We start from the raw sequence: 18,805 nt of genomic DNA on the forward strand, positions 1-18,805 counted from the left end.
AGCCAAATTGAACCCCATGTTCTCTCTTGCCTGCTGTGGGGAAGCAGGAGAGTGACTGGGGTCTTTGGGATGAGAAGGCATGGAGACATTTCAATACTCAAAACCACCAAGGTAAAAAAGGCTTTCCTGTAGTAAATCTTTTGACACATTTCGAAGGCACGGACTGTGTGCTCGGGGCTGTACTGTGTGTGGGTGTGTGGGTGCCTGCGTGCACATGTGTATGTCTGAGTGTGTGTCTTTGTCTTCATTGTACTTTCTGTCTATGTGTGTGTGTGCATACACGTGTGTGTCTGTGTCTGCACCGGTGCCTGCAATGAAGCTCAATCTGTGCGTGTGTGTGTGCTTCACTCCAAGTGTGTGTTTTATTGGATGTGAGCAGCCCCGTTCCCAGCAGTGTGCCTGGTCAGAACAGAGCTAAATTGATTCATAATAAGGCAGCACAGGCCATTCATGTTAAGGGCTCATTTGAATGATTTGTTTTGCCACTTATTAAATGTTACTGCTTCCCTGGCCATTAGGGCGGGCACCTCCTCAGTCTGCCGATGGCGGCTGGAAGAGAAGGGGAACGGGAGAGGATGGGGAAGGCCCTGGCCTTGTGTGAACCAATGTGTAAGTGCGATGGCTGCCCCTGCAGCGGCTCTGTAACAAAGGGCTAAATTGTCTCTCTCTCTCTGTGTGTGTGTGTGTGTGTATGTGTGTGCAGGTGTGAGTGCGTTCTTTTAAGTATTTGGCAGGGGTATAGGGTAGGTTGTGAGTGAGTTAGTGAGTGATTGCTAGTAGGTACTGTATGCAAAGGGAGGGTATATTACAGTAAACTACCCAAATGTTATGTAATCTATCACAAGACATCTAGTGGCCTTTTTGGGTACTTTAGGTTTTTACAGGTGTCTATAATTATCTCTGGCCCTCTGTGTGTTTTTATCACGTGTAACATACATGCAATACAGTCATTCAATAAGATTATTTAAAAATGTAAAATAGAATGACAAAGCTGTAAAAAAAAAATCCTAAATATAAACCATCAACTTAGTGAATACCATTGGTGTTTAATGTGAGGGTTTCTGTATGAAATATCCTTTATATTTTTACACACTTTTATTTATTTTACTATGCAAGTATGTACTGTATTTGTTGGGTTTGTGTGAGGGTCTCTGTGTGTGTATGTGAGCTCAGAGGTGGGAGTACTATGAAAGATATTCAGAAATTAATTTGATTTGATCGTCTGTGTGTGATGGTGATGCCTATTGGTTCTATTCACTGTAATTCCATAATATCTTCCCTGTTCTTCTGTCTCCTGGAAAATCCTCTCCAAACATGAACCAGCAACTCTCATGATGATAACTGACCATTAAATCCAGCAGAAATCAAAACCATGGCCAACCATATGCATACAGTATATCTACTGATTCCCTTGGCACATTCATTGAATTGTACAATGTTGAGCTATCCTGCTGGCTCGGCACGCAGAGAGCACACTGATACGGAGCTATGCGGCTGGATATTTTTCTAACTCCCTTGTTTTTGGCCTGCGTAGGCCATATTGTGTTACGCCCTATGAAAGCAGTACTGGAGCCCCTCGCCAGATGTTTGTTTGTGTCTCAGTGTCCTCGGAGTGGGACGGAAGGAGAGGTGTACTGCTGAGCACACTGCCGGCCCCGTGGCTGTCCCCTCACCTCACCTCTACACACACACACACACACACACACACACAAACACACACACACACACACACAAACAGACACAAACACATAAACAGACACACATGCTGCAGTCACAGCAACCAGCACGCCTTGACCTTTTGTTTGAACGTCAACTCACTCTGTCTGTCTATTTGGAGCGGCTCCATAGATATCACTTACAGTACAACAGAGCATGAGAGAGGGGCAGGAACAAGGCAGGAACCTCATACAGGCTGCAGGGACAGACATTTCAGGTGGGGAGAAAGAGTGTGAATACTGGGCCATTTGCCTAAATGGACTGTAATTGAAACCTACTGTAACAGTCGTGCCCACCGCATTGCTCTGACCTGTGATCCTACAGGGCTTTCATGGACCTCTCTTTGTAGGTTACTGCCATTTGTTCTTATCTAGGGCTGAACTCAAACTGTCGTGTAAAACACACATTTTGTCAGTGGGACGTGTGTGGAAAATCGAGGTACGAGCACAGATCTTAAGTTACGATTCGCCCTCAAATGTTCTTGGTATTTCTTTGGCTAAGAGTCTTGGCCACTAACTCTACTCTAGGTCAGCGGGCTAAAGGTCTATTCTCTGTTTGTGTTTGTAGAGATGTGGTACCAGCTAAAGATTACTCCCCTGTGTGCTTGTAGGGACGTGGTACCAGCTAAAGTTTTCATCTGTGTGTGTGTGTCTATAGGGACGTGGTACCAGGCATTGTGTACACCTACCAGGTCCAAACCATCTCCGCCCGCAGTGAGAGTGAACCGTCTCCACCCCTCACCCACCAGCTTGGGGCACCATACTGCGGAGACGGACGCATCCAGAGGTAACTTGTGTGTGTGCTGTATGTGTGTGTCTGTGTGTTTCCGTGTGTGTGTTTGCGTGCGTGTGTGTGTTTGTGTGTGCGTGTGTTCTCCCAGTAACAGTCTCCTGTTTGTCTGCCTGTCTGTCTGTCTCTTAGGTCACAGGGAGAGGAGTGTGACGATATGAACTCTATGAATGGAGACGGCTGCTCCAGCCAGTGTAAGAAGGAGCCCTTCTTCAACTGTGTCGGTACGTCCTCCTCAGAACCATCAACAGTTGTACCATTGTAGTTATGTCACTGAAGTTAAAGTAATTCAATGCAGTGGCTGGTTCTATGACAAATAAAAAATGGAATGTCCACAACTGATACAGTATACTGAATGGACTGCAATATAAAAGGTGATTTATTGGTGAGACAGATGGATACAATTTCCATCCCCATTGAGATCTTTGTGAGGGCGGAACCACACAGCCACATAGAGATGCAATGGGCCGTGCCCTCTTTCCGCGGCATTAGCAAATACATGAAGGCACTCAATAGTTGCTGTATCGTCCAATCACAGAGCAGATACAAGTCACATGATCTGTAGGGGGACACGTGATGGCATATGATGTGTTTGCTAACAAATCACGTGACTCGTATTTGCTCTGTAATTGGACGATACAGACCACAAGGCTCATGGTTAGTGTAGGTTTTGGTGCTCTTTGAAACAGAAACTGACATTAAAACATCAACATATGATTTGTTTTGCAATCTCGGTGTACGTTGCACAGTAATATCACTATCACTAATATTTGATATCATCACAGGTTTTAAGGATTAAGAATCCACTTCCAGAACCCCTCGTTGCATTCCTATTAACCTGTCCATTCCAATTTGATGATTTCATCGGTCCCTTGAACTCAGCATGGCTCTTTTAATTGGCTAGCTTTTGTGACAGATGTCTTCTATCGGTAGGAGGACTCTCCCGTGTGTGTGGTTGAGAGGCTTATGAGTTGTGGGGAGATGTGAGTGACAGCGGCGAGGCGTTCACTAGTTTCATATCTGTGTCTGGGACTTCTGTCCAAGGGCTTGATGTGTTTCTCATAAGAGCAGATGCCATTGTGTATCATGATCACGTTGACGTTTCGCAGAGAGTCTGGAAACTATTGTCTTTTGAAGAGAGAATACATCAACAAATTCATATAGTGGATTGGATTATCTGGCGTCCTCTCAGTCGCTGTTTGGTTAATAGATGGATGATTTCCTCTCCTCCTCCGAGTGAGCCTGTCACTCACTCACTATTTTTCCCTTCTTCCCTTGTTTATGCACACAATAAAACGTGCCATTCTGTCATAGCTGATCTAGCCTTGTTGAGTGATATGTGTGTTTGTATGTGTGTGTGTGTGTGTGTGTGTGTGTGTGTGTGTGTGTGTGTGTGTGTGTGTGTGTGTGTGTGTGTGTGTGTCTCAAAACCTCTGTCAGATCCCCGGCGGGCCCGGCAGCGTTGTTTTCCATTGACCACAGCGTTCAGGGATATGTGTGTCGCTACCTGACATATTTCTATGGAAATCGGACACTATAATGACAGGACCTTCTGTCTGTCTGTCTGACTGCCTGTCTGTGTTGGACGAGGGGCTGACACAGAGAATGGTGCAGCCTGACGAGCTCTCAGGCTAGGGAGAAGATACTGTACACTCCTGTTGCCTTATGGGAATAAAGGAAATGTTTATAGGTTGAGCAGGGAAGTTGACTGGGTTCCATTGTTGGATAGAATCGTGGTAGAACGGGTAGAACAGGGGCTGCAACCACCAAAAACGTTTGCTCACCTGCGCTGTCTAGACTACTGCCTCAGTAATTATTCATTACTGTTGTCACGTTCTCTTACATAATGCAACAAGTGTGTGAAGAGAAGGATACCAAATCAAAAAGCTTCGCTCTAGATTACACCTATCTATACATACTTTACATTGTTTGCGAGGTCAGTCATAATATCACTATAATCCGGAAGTTGCTTTCATTTCAGCGCATCTAATTTGTAAACATTTCAACTGTATTAAATTATTCATTTTTTTCAATTCCACAAAAAATTAACACCCATCAGAATAAAGTTATATTTTTTCTCTTTCCTATGATGTAAGTGTCAAGACGGTGCGTTAAATCCCCAACACAGCATTCTTATAATGTAGATGCAACAGAAAAAGTCGCCAAAGTAAAATGAAAGCAATTAATGCAGCAAGATTTATGGGACGAGTGGATTTTGCACCACTCAAACATAGGAAATAGATGGCTGAAAATGAGAGGAGAGATCCTCAGGTGGGCGGGGCATGCACATTGCTACTTTTGGTTCATAATTTATCGTCGTTTCCCTCCTGAACTCAATCACCTCTTCTCTCTCGCCCTCTCTCGCTGTCTCTCTCTCAGTCTCTCTCTCTTTTTCAGTTTTTCTCTCAGTTTTTTTCACTCTCAGTTTTTCTCTTTCTCTCACACTTTTTCTCTTTCCCTCTCCCTCTCTATGTCTCATTCCTTCTCACCCTCTCCTTCTTGCTCTCCATCCGTTTGGAGTGGATTCTGTATGCCCCCTCTGCAGCCCCTCGTTTCAACATAGTCAAAACAGAGTATACAGCTCTAAGCAGAGCTGAGCTGGGGAGTGATGGAATTTCGAGGAGGACCAGCCAACTTGGCACGGAATGCCGCCTTCCCCATAACTGGAACCCCCAACACTGCGAGAACACACGCACAATCAAGCCCCCTCTAACCCAGTTCCAAGCCGGGTGGGATGTCTGAAAAAGCCATACTGGTGCTCTCTCTCTCTCTCTCTCTCTCTCTCTCTCTCTCTCTCTCTCTCTCTCTCTCTCTCTCTCCTCTCTCTCTCTCTCTCTCTCTCTCTCTCTCTCTCTCTCTCTCTCTCTCTCTCTCTCTCTCTCTCTCTCTCTCTCTCTCTCTCCTCTCTCTCTCTCTCTCCTCTCTCTCTCTCTCTCTCTCTCTCTCTCTCTCTCTCTCTCTCTCTCTCTCTCTCTCTCTATATATATATATATATATATATATTGTGATGCCACGAGAGGCTACAGCTTCCAGCGGGATTGCCCAAGTAGTGCAAGGAGACCAGGTTCAACCAAAACAAGGATTTTATTAAAGGTCTTCGGCAACTAACGAAATAATAACACCATTCTGTCTCTCCCAGAGCCCAACCTCGAGACCGTGTCTCTTCTCTTCCACCAAACTCCAGCTTATCAGCCCCTGATTGGTTTCAGCTGCGTGGGAAGATTGGCCACAGAGGGTTGGAGTTCCCGACCATACCAGCAGATGGAGCCATAGCTGTCTGGGTTTGCAGCCACCTCAGGGGGATGTAACGTCCCTCCAGGACACAGCCTCTCGTGACATCACACATCCCCCTCCTCGGGACCGACGTCCTCGTCGGGGTAAAGGCAGTGAAGAAGGCATCACGCCGGGAGAGGGCGTCCGCATTTCCGTGGTGCTTGCCAGCCCTGTGGACAACCGAAAAGTTAAACGGTTGCAAGCTCAAAAACCATCTGGTTACTCTACTGTTTGATTCCTTGTTCTTGGCCATCCACTGCAGAGGGGCGTGATCAGATACCACCATGAAACGTCGGCCCAGGAGATAGAACCGGAGGACTCCAGGGCCCAGACTACAGCCAGACATTCCTTCTCCACCGTTGAATAGTTCTTCTCTCTTGGGAAGTAACTTCCTGCTTAGGTAGAGAATGGGATGTTCTTCCCCGTCATGTGCCTGGGTGAGGACAGCACCCAGACCCACCTCCGAAGCATCCGCTTGGACCATGAATTCCTTCTTGAAGTCTGGTGCCACCAGGATCGGACTGGAGCAGAGTGCTCGCTTCAGGTTGCGGAAAGCCGCCTCCGCCGCAGGGTTCCACTTCACCATTCGTGAGTGGCGTTTGGTCGTCAGCTCCGTCAATGGTGCCGCTATGGTAGCAAAATCTGCAATAAAGCGTCTATAGTAGCCAGCGAGGCCCAAAAATGACCTTACTTGCTTCTTGTTGATGGGCTGCGGCCAGTCCTGTATGGCCCGCAGTTTGGCTTCCTGTGGTTTGACCAACCCCCGCCCAATGGTGTACCCCAGGTAGTTTGTCTCACTGAAGGCCACCTTGCACTTCTTCGGGTTTGCCGTGAGCCCTGCTTCCCTGAGCGAATCCAGCACCGCTTGTACCCGGGGTAGGTGGCTGGCCCAATCCTGACTTTGTATAACCACATCATCCAAATAAGCCGCTGCGTACCTCTTGTGGGGCGCAAGGACTCGATCCATCAGGCGTTGGAACGTGGCAGGTGCCCCGTGGAGACCAAACGGAAGTCGGGTATACTGGTAGAGCCCCTCCGGGGTGGCAAAGGCTGTCTTCTCCTTAGACGCCGGGGTCAAGGGCACCTGCCAGTAGCCTTTTGTGAGATCCAGAGTGGTTATGAACCGAGCATGCCCCAAGGAGTCTATTAAATCATCGACACGAGGCATTGGGTATGCATCAAATTCAGACACTTCATTCAACTTTCGATAGTCATTACAAAATCGTACTGAACCGTCTGGCTTGGGAACTAGTACTATGGGACTTGCCCAGGCACTGTGGGACTCTTCGATTACTCCCAACTCCCGCATCTTCCTTACCTCCTTCTGTATAACCACTTTACGAGCCTCTGGCACGCGGTACGGGCGCTGGTTTACCGGTCGGCCAGGCATGGTGCGGATCTCATGTTGGACCACCTCTGTGTGACCGGGAAGGGAGGAGAAGACATCCTGGTTCTGCTCCACGAGTTCCAGGGCCATCTGTCGTTGATGTGGGGACAGATTTGGACCCAGCTGAACCTCTTCTCGCGCCGGTTCCTGGGTCTCTGTGGGGGGTAGAGAGCTAAACAGCGCCTCTCTGGCGTGCCACTTCTTTAAAAGGTTAACATGATAAATCTGCTCAGTTTTCCTCTTATCTGGTTGCCTCACCTTGTAGTTTACTTCTCCCATGCGTTCAATGACCTCATATGGTCCTTGCCAGGTTGCCAGGAATTTGCACTCAACGGTTGGCACCAGGACCAGCACTCTGTCCCCCGGCTTAAACTCCCTGGGCTGAGCAGATCTGTTGTAGGAGGCTTGCTGTTGCCGCTGACTGGCCTCCATGTGTTCCCGCATCATGGGATAGATGGCCTTCATTCTCTCCCCTCATAGCCCCTACATGGTCGATCAGTGTCCGCTGTTGGCATGGCTGCTCCTCCCAGGCCTCCTTGGCGATGTCGAGCAGTCCTCTGGGTCTGTAGGAAAGCAAGAGCTCAAAGGGTGAAAAACCAGTAGAAGACTGAGGTACCTCTCTCACCGCAAACAATATGTATGGTAACAGCTGATCCCAGTTGCGCCCATCTTCCCCTACCGCTTTCCGCAGCATGGATTTTAGTGTTTTGTTAAAACGTTCGACTAGGCCATCTGTCTGGGGGTGGTAGACCGAGGTTCTCAGCTGTTTGATTTTCAGTAAAGCACAGAGTTCTTTCATCACCCTGGACATGAATGGAGTCCCTTGGTCCGTCAATATCTCTTTTGGGATTCCCAGACTAGTTGAGAGACGGAACAGCTCCTTGGCGATTTGTCTGGATGTAGCCTTCCTCAGCGGAATGGCCTCCGGGTACCGGGACGCATAGTCCAGAATGACCAGAATGTATTGATGTCCCCTGGCACTTTTCGGTAAGGGCCCGACTATGTCTAATCCAATCCTCTCAAAAGGAGTTTCGATAATGGGCAAGGGAATGAGCGGGTTTCTATATGTGGGCTTTGGCGCAACCTGCTGACACTCAGGGCAACTACGGCAGTAGTTCTCTATCTCTTTGTGTACTCCTGGCCAAAAGAAACGTTGCATGATTCTTTCCTTAGTCTTCTCTACCCCCAAGTGGGCCCCTAGCGGGTGTGTGTGGGCTAGGTTGAGTACTGTGGCCCGATAGGGCTGTGGCACGAGGAGCTGTTCATGCACTTCCTCATTTTTCTTGACTATCTGATATACTAACCCCCCGGTTTACTGCGAAATGGGGGTAAGTAGGGGTTGTCTTATCACCTAACACTACACCTTCTAATACCTGCACATTTCTTAAGGCATTTGCAAGAGTAGGATCTTGTAATTGAGCCGTACCATACTGGCCTGTGAGAGGGGGAAGCTCTTGGGTGCCTGGGACGTCTTCTTCACTGGAGAACGGAGCACTTTCCTGGGCTGCGTTCTCTTCTCCCGTATCCGGACCAGTCTCGGTGTCGGTCTGGGCACCTGCCATCCCTATCAGAGCCCGGGCGGGAGTGAGTAACTCGGAGGATTGCACCGGAGCCTTCCCAGGATGAGTCTTGCCTCTCCGTTTCCGAGGTACTCGGGTTATCCTCTCCTGAGACTCTCTCCAGAGTGGGTAAAAGGCTGGGCAGTCTCGTCCAATTAGGACAGGGACGGGGAGGGAATCAACCACCCCCGCCGTCGTGTGTATGGTTCCCCGTGTGCTGGTCATTGTAAGTTCAGTAATGGGGTATTCTCTGGTGTCCCCATGGACACAGGAAACTGGGAGGACTTTCCCCGGGGTCAGACACGTTGGGCCCACCAAATCCTTACGCACCAGGGTGGCCCGGCTACCAGAATCCAGTAAGGCCTCCACATCATGGTGATTCACAGTTACCGGGCAGGTGGGGGGTCGATCTGGGCCGCCATCTACGACTCCCAAGAGCGAGGCAACCCGGTGTGTGGGTGCTGAGCTGGAGGACTCCGCAGTGGGCATAGGTTCATCGGCTGGTTTCCCACACTGCCAGGAGATATGTCCCATCTCCCCACACCGGTAACACTGTCGAAGTTTCCCCCTCCTGGTGTACTCTTCTTGGACCCGCCTGGTTTCTGGCTCCCCTGGAGCCGGGATAAGTCCTGACGTGGCTGGGTTCGAGACCTTGGGGTCCTTTGGACGGGTCCTTCCCATTTGTGGTGGGGCCGCACTCCTGGGGTCTTTTCGGGAAGCATTCAGCATCTCCGCTGTGGCCTGGTACTTTTCCACAGCTTCCACGGTCAGATCAGCCGTGGTCAAGGCCTGTTGACTGATGAACCGTTTTGCCTCATAAGGCAGGGCGCGTAGGTAACGATCCACCACAACGGCCTCCACCACCGCCGCTGCTGTATTCCTCTGCGGATCCAGCCATTTCCTTGCGATTCGGACAAGTTCATGCATCTGCGCCCGAGGAGGTTGGTCTGGTTGGAAGGTCCAACTGTGAAAGCGCTGGGCCATACCAAATTTTGTGAGTCCATATCTGCTGAGGATCTCAGACTTCAGGGCATCATAGTCAGTAACCTGGTCAGGGCCCAGGTCCCGGACAGCATTCAGCGCTTCCCCGGTTAGGAAGGGGGCTAACAGACCAACCCACTGTTGCTTGGGCCAGGCTTCCCTAGTGGCCGTGGCCTCAAATGCATGCAGGTATGCCTCAATGTCATCGGTAGCTCCCATCTTAGATATAAAGTCACTTGCCTTTATTGGGCGGGTATTTTGGACCACCCTCTGTCTCTGCAACTGCAATTCCTCTGCCTTCAGAAGGTTGGCTTTCTTTTGCTCCTCCAAGAGAGCCACGTTTGCTTGCATCTGGGCTTGCTGGCCAGCAACAAGGGCTTTCAATATGTCCTCCATTTCAGTCGGCGGGGAGCCTACGGCCAACTTGGAAAACTGGGTGATCAAACCTTCGGTATCCTCCTCTGACATGCACTATTAACGCTTGAGCGTGCCTGTATTCTCCACCATCTGTGATGCCACGAGAGGCTACAGCTTCCAGCGGGATTGCCCAAGTAGTGCAAGGAGACCAGGTTCAACCAAAACAAGGATTTTATTAAAGGTCTTCGGCAACTAACGAAATAATAACACCATTCTGTCTCTCCCAGAGCCCAACCTCGAGACCGTGTCTCTTCTCTTCCACCAAACTCCAGCTTATCAGCCCCTGATTGGTTTCAGCTGCGTGGGAAGATTGGCCACAGAGGGTTGGAGTTCCCGACCATACCAGCAGATGGAGCCATAGCTGTCTGGGTTTGCAGCCACCTCAGGGGGATGTAACGTCCCTCCAGGACACAGCCTCTCGTGACATCACAATATATATATAAATAAATAAATAAATAAAGCAATCCTAACCTGTGAAGTTCATCAGATATTGTTACGCTCCTGGAGGCCTCAATCTTTTCCATTTCTCCCCTGCAGGAGAGTGTATCCCTCAAGTGTTACTTTATTTATGCATTCATCTCATTTTAGTTAATCGCAATGAAAACAACGATGAGAGAAAAGCGAGGGAAGGCTGGAACTGCTGAGAGTTCAGAGATGGTCAGACGTGTTTACATTCTGTCAGATGGGAAGGGGACGAGGGGAGTAGAGGAGGAGGGGAGGGGAGAGAGAGATACACTACATGACCTAAAGTCGAACATCTCATTCCAAATTCATGGCCATTAATATGGAGTTGGTCCCCCTTTGCAGCTATAACAGCCTTTACTCTTCTGGGAAGGCTTTCCGCTAGATGTTGGAACATTGGGGCTCTAGCAGGGCAGAAATTTGATGAACTGATTTGTTGGAAACGTGGCATACTATGGCGGTGTCACGTTGAAAGTCACTGAGCTCTTCAGTAAGGCCATTCTACTGCCAATGTTTGTCTATGGAGATTGCATGGCTGTGTGCTCAATTTTATACACCTGTCAGCAACGGTGTGGCTGAAATAGCCGAATCCACTGATTTGAAGGGGTGTCCACATAAACTCAACAAAAAAAGAAATGTCCTCTCACTGTGAACTGCGTTTATTTTCAGCAAACTTAACATTTGTATGACCATAACACGATACAACAACTGAGACATAAACTGAACAAGTTCCACAGACATGTGACTAACAGAAATTGAATAATGTGTCCCTGAACAAAGGAGGGGTCAAAATCAAAAGTAATAGTCAGTATCTGGTGTGGCCACCAGCTGCATTAAGTACTGCAGTGCATCTCCTCATGGACTGCACCAGATTTGCCAGTTCTTGCTGTGAGATGTTACCTCACTCTTCCACCAAAGCACCTGCAAGTTCCCGGACATGTCTGGGGGGAATGGCCCTAGCCCTCACCCTCCGATCCAACAGGTCCCAGATATGCTCAATGGGATTGAGATCCGGGCTCTTCGCTGGCCATGGCAGAACACTGACATTCCTGTCTTGCAGGAAATAACACACAGAACGAGCAGTATGGCTGGTGGCATTGTAATGCTGGAGGGTCATGTCAGGATGAGCCTGCAGGAATGGTACCACATGAGGGAGGAGGATGTCTTCCCTGTAACGTACAGCGTTGAGATTGCCTGCAATGACAACAAGCTCAGTCCGATGATGCTGTGACACACCGCCCCAGACCATGACGGACCCTCCACCTCCAAATCGATCCCGCTCCAGAGTACAGGCCTCGGTGTAACGCTCATTCCTTCGACGATAAACGCGAATCCGACCATCACCCCTCGTGAGACAAAACCGCGACTTGTCAGTGAAGAGCACTTTTTGCCAGTCCTGTCTGGTCCAGCGACTGTGGGTTTGTGCCCATAGGCAACGTTGTTGCTGGTGATGTCTGGTGAGGACCTGCCTTACAACAGGCCAACAAGCCCTCAGTCCAGCCTCTCTCAGCCTATTGCGGACAGTCTGAGCACTGATGGAGGGATTGTGCGTTCCTGGTGTAACCCGGGCAGTTGTTGTTGCCATCCTGTACCTGTCCCGCAGGTGTGATGTTCGGATGTACCGATCCTGTGCAGGTGTTGTTACACGTGGTCTGCCACTGCGATGATGATCAGCTGTCCATCCTGTCTCCCTGTAGCGCTGTCTTAGGCGTCTCACAGTACGGACATTGCAATTTATTGCCCTGGCCACATCTGCAGTCCTCATGCCTCCTTGCAGCATGCCTAAGGCACGTTCACGCAGATGAGCAGGGACCCTGGGCATCTTTCTTTTGGTGTTTTTCAGTCAGTAGAAAGGCCTCTTTAGTGTCCTAAGTTTTCATTACTGTGACCTTAATTGCCTACCGTCTGTAAGCTGTTAGTGTCTTAACGACTGTTCCACAGGTGCATGTTCATTAATTGTTTAAGATTCATTGAACAAGCATAGGAAACCGTGTTTAAACCCTTTACAATGAAGATCTGTGAAGCTATTTAGAATTTTACGAATTATCTTTGAAAGACAGGGTCCTGAAAAAGGGACATTTCTTTTTTTGCTGAGTTTACTATTGTATACATAGTGTAGATTTAGTGTACTCCCCCTGTTGATGCATTGTACTCTTATAGAGAAGCTGATGTTATTGTGTGGAGTCATGGAGTTGTATCTTGTGGGAAGTGTCTGCCACTCACTGTTGGTCATGTATCTGAGAGATCTGTCTCTGTGTTACCCAAGATGCCTTGTGTGCTTGAGGGAAAATACCTCCACCACTTACCAGTCCTTTAAGCACACACTCTAACACACACAGCAGCCAATAAAAGTGTGATACATGTATGTATACTGTATTTCAACCTTGTAAAGTGTGGTTCTTCAGCTCCTGCCCCAGCTGCTCTGTCCTACCTCTCTCTCCCTCACTTCTTTCATATATTTTCCACCTCCTGCTCTATAGAGCCCCACAGTGGAGGTTTCATAATACCCATAAAACCTAGTGGTCAAACAGGGAAATGGTTCCAAAAGTTTTTCCACCATTCATTTTTTCCATAGGGGATTTTAGAAACACTTAAAATAAGGGCTGTGTTTCATGTAGGCTTACCCTGGCGTGACATTTTGATAACCATGTAAATCTCTCTCGGACGAGGTGACATTTATCAATATATTCAGTTCTATTTACTCTCAGATTCGAAAATACTAATTAGCATCAAAATAGACATCATGCAAAACTACAAATCCCTGAGAGCTGCTGCACGTCATCTCTAGCTGACACCTTTGCTAACCGGTATAGTGTCAATTTAAAACTTGCACAAGACAGTTCACAGAATTGTAGCCAATTTATTCATTAATACATGTAGCTAACATTAGACAATTAATCCAGAGATTCTTACCTTTACCTCGATTCGGCAGTCTCGTCCAGATCATCATGGCATTTGTAGTTCTTTTTGATGGCCACATTAGCAGCTAATTAGCATTTCATTTTTGTGGGGTAAATACAGGCGAATATATTGATAAAAGTCACCTTGTCCTATAGAGATTTACACAGTTATCAAAACGTCATGCCAGGGTAAGCCTACATGAAACACAGCCCTTATTTTAAGTGTTTCTAAAATCCCCTATGGGAAAAATGAATGATGGAAAAACGATTGAAACCATTTACCTGTTTGGCCGCTAGGTTTTATGGGTATTATGACTCATACTGTGGTACTCTATATCTCCTCTTCTTCTGACCTCATCCCTTTCTCCTCTCTCTCACCTATTCCTCACTCAACTCTCTTCCCCCTCTCCTTCCTTGTGAAACAGCTGGCCTATCCTTGCACAACAGAGGTTAAAAACCACAAAATAGACTGAATGTTCTGTATATAGTTATTTGAAAACAGATGGGATTAAAAGAGCATAAAATACAAACCACTCTAAAAGGTCTATTTAAACTAATAAAATATATATTTTCCTAAACAGATAGCATGCCTAGCTTCCTCTAACCACATATTGAGTGTTCTCTACCAATCTGTTTACTGACTCCAATAAAGCAGGAATAATCATTAACATCAGGTGTGGGACATTAGTGGGTGTTGCCTAAACATAAAAAAAAGACAAGACAATGAACCAAGACAAAATAAACTACAGCAAATGCAGTTGATAGCTAAAAGGCAATGGATAAACTACCGTACGATAGATATATTGCGTAATCTGGGCCCTTTTTAACAAGTTCATCAACGCGAACAGTTTTCAAGTTCATTCACATAAACACAAGTTAATTTCCCTCAACACAATCCAAACAGTTTAAGAGTCTAACGTTAAGCGTGAATCTCTTCACACTTCTCTCTTCTCTCTCTCCCTTCAGAGGAGCCCAGTATGTGTTACTTCTACGACGGTGACGGAGTGTGTGAGGACTTTGAGCGGGAGACCAGCGTGAGGGACTGTGGCCTGTACACCCCCAGTGGGTTCCTGGACCAGTGGGCCACAGCCGTACAGGTGTCCCACCAGGAGAGTCTCTACTGCCCAGCCGAGGTGGCCGCCGGCTACCCTGCCGTCATTAAGGTACATCCCTAATCTACCTCCATAATCTACACTACACTACACAACACAACACGATGGGTTGCGTTCATCAGGGAACGCACATCATTATTTTTTAAACGCTTTGCAACACAAAACGAAAATAAGTGTTTCTTATTGGAAATAGGAGTGTTTCTTATTGTTTTACTCTGTTTTTTCCCCCTTCATTTTGGTTCCTAATGAACAGGACTATAGTGTTCCTGCACCAAGCTGTTTTGACACTGACATGGGTTTCCATAAGTGAATAAGACAGATAATGGTAGCCAATTTAATGTGTATGCCACCTCACATTACCTTGTTGAATCTTTTTGGTACAATTCTTTACCTACTTATCAATGTCTGTATCTCTTACTGTGCGCTGTGTCTGTGTTCAGGGGCTTGTAAGGTCACAAAGGCAATGGATGTGTACACTGCACCTTGAGAGGCAACCATGATGTCAGCATTGTGTTAGGGAAGTTTATTGCGCTTTCTAATCTCCAGCATTTCTCTTTTTTTGGTTGGTAACTGAGCTCAAAAAGCTCTTAAAGGTTATCTGATTCATTTTTGGCCTGGGGTGTTGTGAAAAGAGAGCTCTGTTGTTTAAGGCAACGTTTATAGCTTTCATTATTGTAATGTTTATGGAGGACAGGGGAATATGTTATTGATTCCACTTAGAGAACTATTTATTGGACAGAGAATGTCATTTATCCTACACAGTGTTCTCAATTGAGCTCCTTTTGTGATGTAAATTTTCACACTATCTTGACGAATTCACAGCTCGATGCGTGTTAGAGAGGAGACCAAGTGTGTTCCCACCAATGTAGTTGCATCAAGTATTTTCCCAGAAGAGCCACCGAGCAGCACACATGTGATCCATACATAAATGATTTATACTGTGAAGAACACACAGTGCCCTGGGTCAGCTTGAGAGATGTTATCACTGCCAAACTGCAAGACCACCTACCATATACGCTACACACACACACACACACACACACACACACACACACACACTGGAAAGCTCTTGAAAAGGTTACGTGATTCCTTTTTGGCCCGGGGTGTTGTGAAGAGAGAGCTCTCTGTTGTCTAAGGCGAAGTTTATAGCTTTCATTAATGTAATGCTTACGGAGGACAGGGGAAGACGTCATTGATTCCACTCAGAGACTCTGGTGCCATTGATCTGTTGCTGTTGCGGGACACAGGGAATCACTGAGTTACAAAAACACACTACACAGAGAACAACTGCATCAGGTTCTTCCCTATTCAACCTCTCTCTGTTCTACAGGACATTACCACAGTGTTATTTCATTGGATTGAATGATTAATACAGTGTTATTTGATTGGAGGAAGGGATTATTAATGCGTCATTTGATTGGACGCAGGGAGTATTAATGTGTTATATGATTGGACATAGTACAGGACATATGGACTGATATGTACCTGACATTTTGTATTATTAGTATTATATTATAAGTATTTACAGTGCATTCGGAAAGTATTCAGACCCTTGACTTTTTCCAAATTTTGTTACGTTACAGCCTTATTCTAAAATTGATTAAATTGTTTGTTTTCCTCATTAATCTACACACAATACCTCATACGGACTAAGCAAAAACAGAAATATGACATTTACATAGTGTGACGTCACGAGAGGCTACACAGCTTTCAGCGGGATTGCTCAAGTAGTGCAAGGAGACAAGGTTCAAACAAAACAAGGATTTTATTATAGGTCTTGGGGAATCAACGAAAATATAACAAAATTCTGTTCTCTTGTGGCTCTTTAAGGGTTAACAGTTCAGGGATGTCTTTTCCACATCCAAAATCATAATTCTCACTCGCTCAGATAACTTTTCCCCAGCCTTACTGTAGTCCACGTTGCAGCTAGTGGCCAACCCAGCAAAAAGTCCTTCCAAATGTCTCTCACGTATTTCCACAGGTGCATATCCAAAGGTGAGTATTTCCCAAAGGTAAGTATCTCCAAATCCTTATATTCCTCATGGAAGTGGACGTGCAGCACTCTTGTCCTCCAGAGAGCCCAGGTTGGAGACTGTGTCTCTTCCCTTCCCCAAACCTTCAGCTCATCAGCTCCTCATTTGTTTCAGCTGCGTGGGAAGATTGGCCATAGAGGGGTGGAGTTCCCGACCATACCAGCAGATGGAGCCATAGCTGTCTGGGTTTGCAGCCACCTCAGGGGGATGTAACGTCCCTCCAGGACACAGCCTCTCGTGACATCACAATAGAGTACCAGTCAAAAGTTTGGACACATATGGAATCATGTAGTAACCAAAAAAGTGCACACTCTTGGCATTCTCTCAACCAGCTTCATGAGGAATGATTTTCCAACAGTCTTGAAGGAGTTCCCACATATGCTGAGCAGTTGTTGGCTGCTTTTCCTTCACTCTGCGGTCCAACTCATCCAAAACCATCTCAATTGGGTTGAAGTCGGGTGATTGTGGAGGCCAGGTCATCTGATGCAGCACTCCATCACTCTCCTTCTTGGTCAAATAGCCCTTACACAGCCTGGAGGTGTGTTGGGTCAATGTCCTGTTGAAAAACAAATTATAGTCCCACTAAGTGCAAACCAGATGGGATGGCGTATCGCTGCAAAATGCTGTGGTAGCCATGCTGGGTAAGTGTGCTTGAATTCTAAATAAATCACTGTCAGTGTCACCAGCAAAGCACACCCACACCATCACACCTCCTCCTCCATTCTTCACGGTGGGAACCACACATGCGGAGATCATCCGTTCACCTACTCTGCGTCTCACAAAGACATGGCGGTGGGATCCAAAACTCTCAAATTTGGACTCATCACACCAAAGGAAATATTTCCACCGATCTAATGTCCATTGCTCGTGTTTCTTGGCCCAAGCAAGTATCTTCTTCTTATTGGTGTCCTTTAGTAGTGTTTTTTTTGCAGCAATTCAACCATGAAGCCCTGATTCACGCAGTCTCCTCTGAACAGTTGATGTTGAGATGTGTCTGTTACATGAACTCTGTAAAGCATTTATTTGGGCTGCAATCTGAGGTGCAGTTAACTCTCATGAATTTATCTTCTGCAGCTGAGGTAACTCTGGGTCTACCTTTCCTGTTTGTGGTCCTCATGATAGCCAGTTTCATCATAGCACTTGATGGTTTTTGCGACTGCACTTGAAAAAACTTTCGAAGTTCTTGAAACGTTCTAGATTGACTGACCTTCATGTCTTAAAGTAATGATGGACTGTCATTTGTCTTTGCTTATTTGAGCTGTTCTTGCCATAATATGGACTTGGTCTTTTACCAAATAGGGCTATCTTCTGTATACCACCCCTACCTTGTCACAACACAACTGATTGGCTCAAACGCATTAAGAAGGAAAGAAACTCCACAAATTAACTTTTAACAAGGCACACCTGTTAATTGAAATGCATTCCAGTTGACTACCTCATGAAGCTGGTTGAGAGATTGCCAATTGACCTCTTTTTGTGACGTCAGTGTTCACACTACCTCGACGAGTTCACAGCTCGATGGATGTGAGAGAGGATACAAAGTGTATTGCCACCAATGTAGTTGCATAAGGTATTTTCCCAGAAGAGCCACAGAGCAGGACACGTGATCCATACATACATTATTTCTTGAGAGATGATATCACTGCCAAACTGAAAGGCTGCCTACTGTATAGCCTACGCATACACACACACACACACACACACACACACACACACACACACACACACACACACACACACACACACACACCACCATACAATAACATTTGAGGCTATCCAGGAATCGTAGCAACTACCAGCATGTGTTCATCCTGAGTTAAGGACCTTTTAAAACCCTCAGATGAAAAACGCTGGGTTCAGCTCCTCTTATCTGCAATGCCTTTACTATTGATTGTAACAGTACTTTTCAGCACAGGCCTCCCCAACCTGTCATACTTCCCTCAAACTCCCCGTGCTCTGCTCCTGCCACACCTCGTGTATTAGCGATAGGGAGATCCTTCATCCAGACTTGACACGCACACACTCTCTTTGATCCCGGCCTGTGTGCTCAGAGATAATATCTCCCACAGTCAAGATGACAATAAAGCCGTCTCCCAAAATGATAGTACCCAGCTACCTCTTTGTATGGAACACAGCCCCACAGACAATATCCCCCTACCTTCCCCTCTCTCTCTCC

The 18,805-nt window shown here is 46.8% G+C and overlaps 1 protein-coding gene across 3 annotated transcripts in view; it reads left to right on the plus strand.

Moving 5' to 3' along the window:
• Window positions 1–18,805, plus strand: part of LOC121541684 (pappalysin-1-like) — a 136,830-nt gene that overhangs the window by 54,274 nt on the left and 63,751 nt on the right. For all 3 annotated transcript variants that reach the window (XM_041850919.2, XM_041850920.2, XM_041850921.2), the window contains exons 8-10: window positions 2,374–2,502; window positions 2,638–2,729; window positions 14,451–14,647. In XM_041850919.2, the coding sequence (XP_041706853.1) occupies window positions 2,374–2,502; window positions 2,638–2,729; window positions 14,451–14,647 (418 nt within the window). The remainder of the gene's footprint in view (window positions 1–2,373; window positions 2,503–2,637; window positions 2,730–14,450; window positions 14,648–18,805) is intronic.

Source organism: Coregonus clupeaformis, chromosome 27 (assembly GCF_020615455.1).
Source record: "Coregonus clupeaformis isolate EN_2021a chromosome 27, ASM2061545v1, whole genome shotgun sequence".
In the NCBI taxonomy this organism is placed as follows: Eukaryota; Metazoa; Chordata; class Actinopteri; order Salmoniformes; family Salmonidae; genus Coregonus; species Coregonus clupeaformis.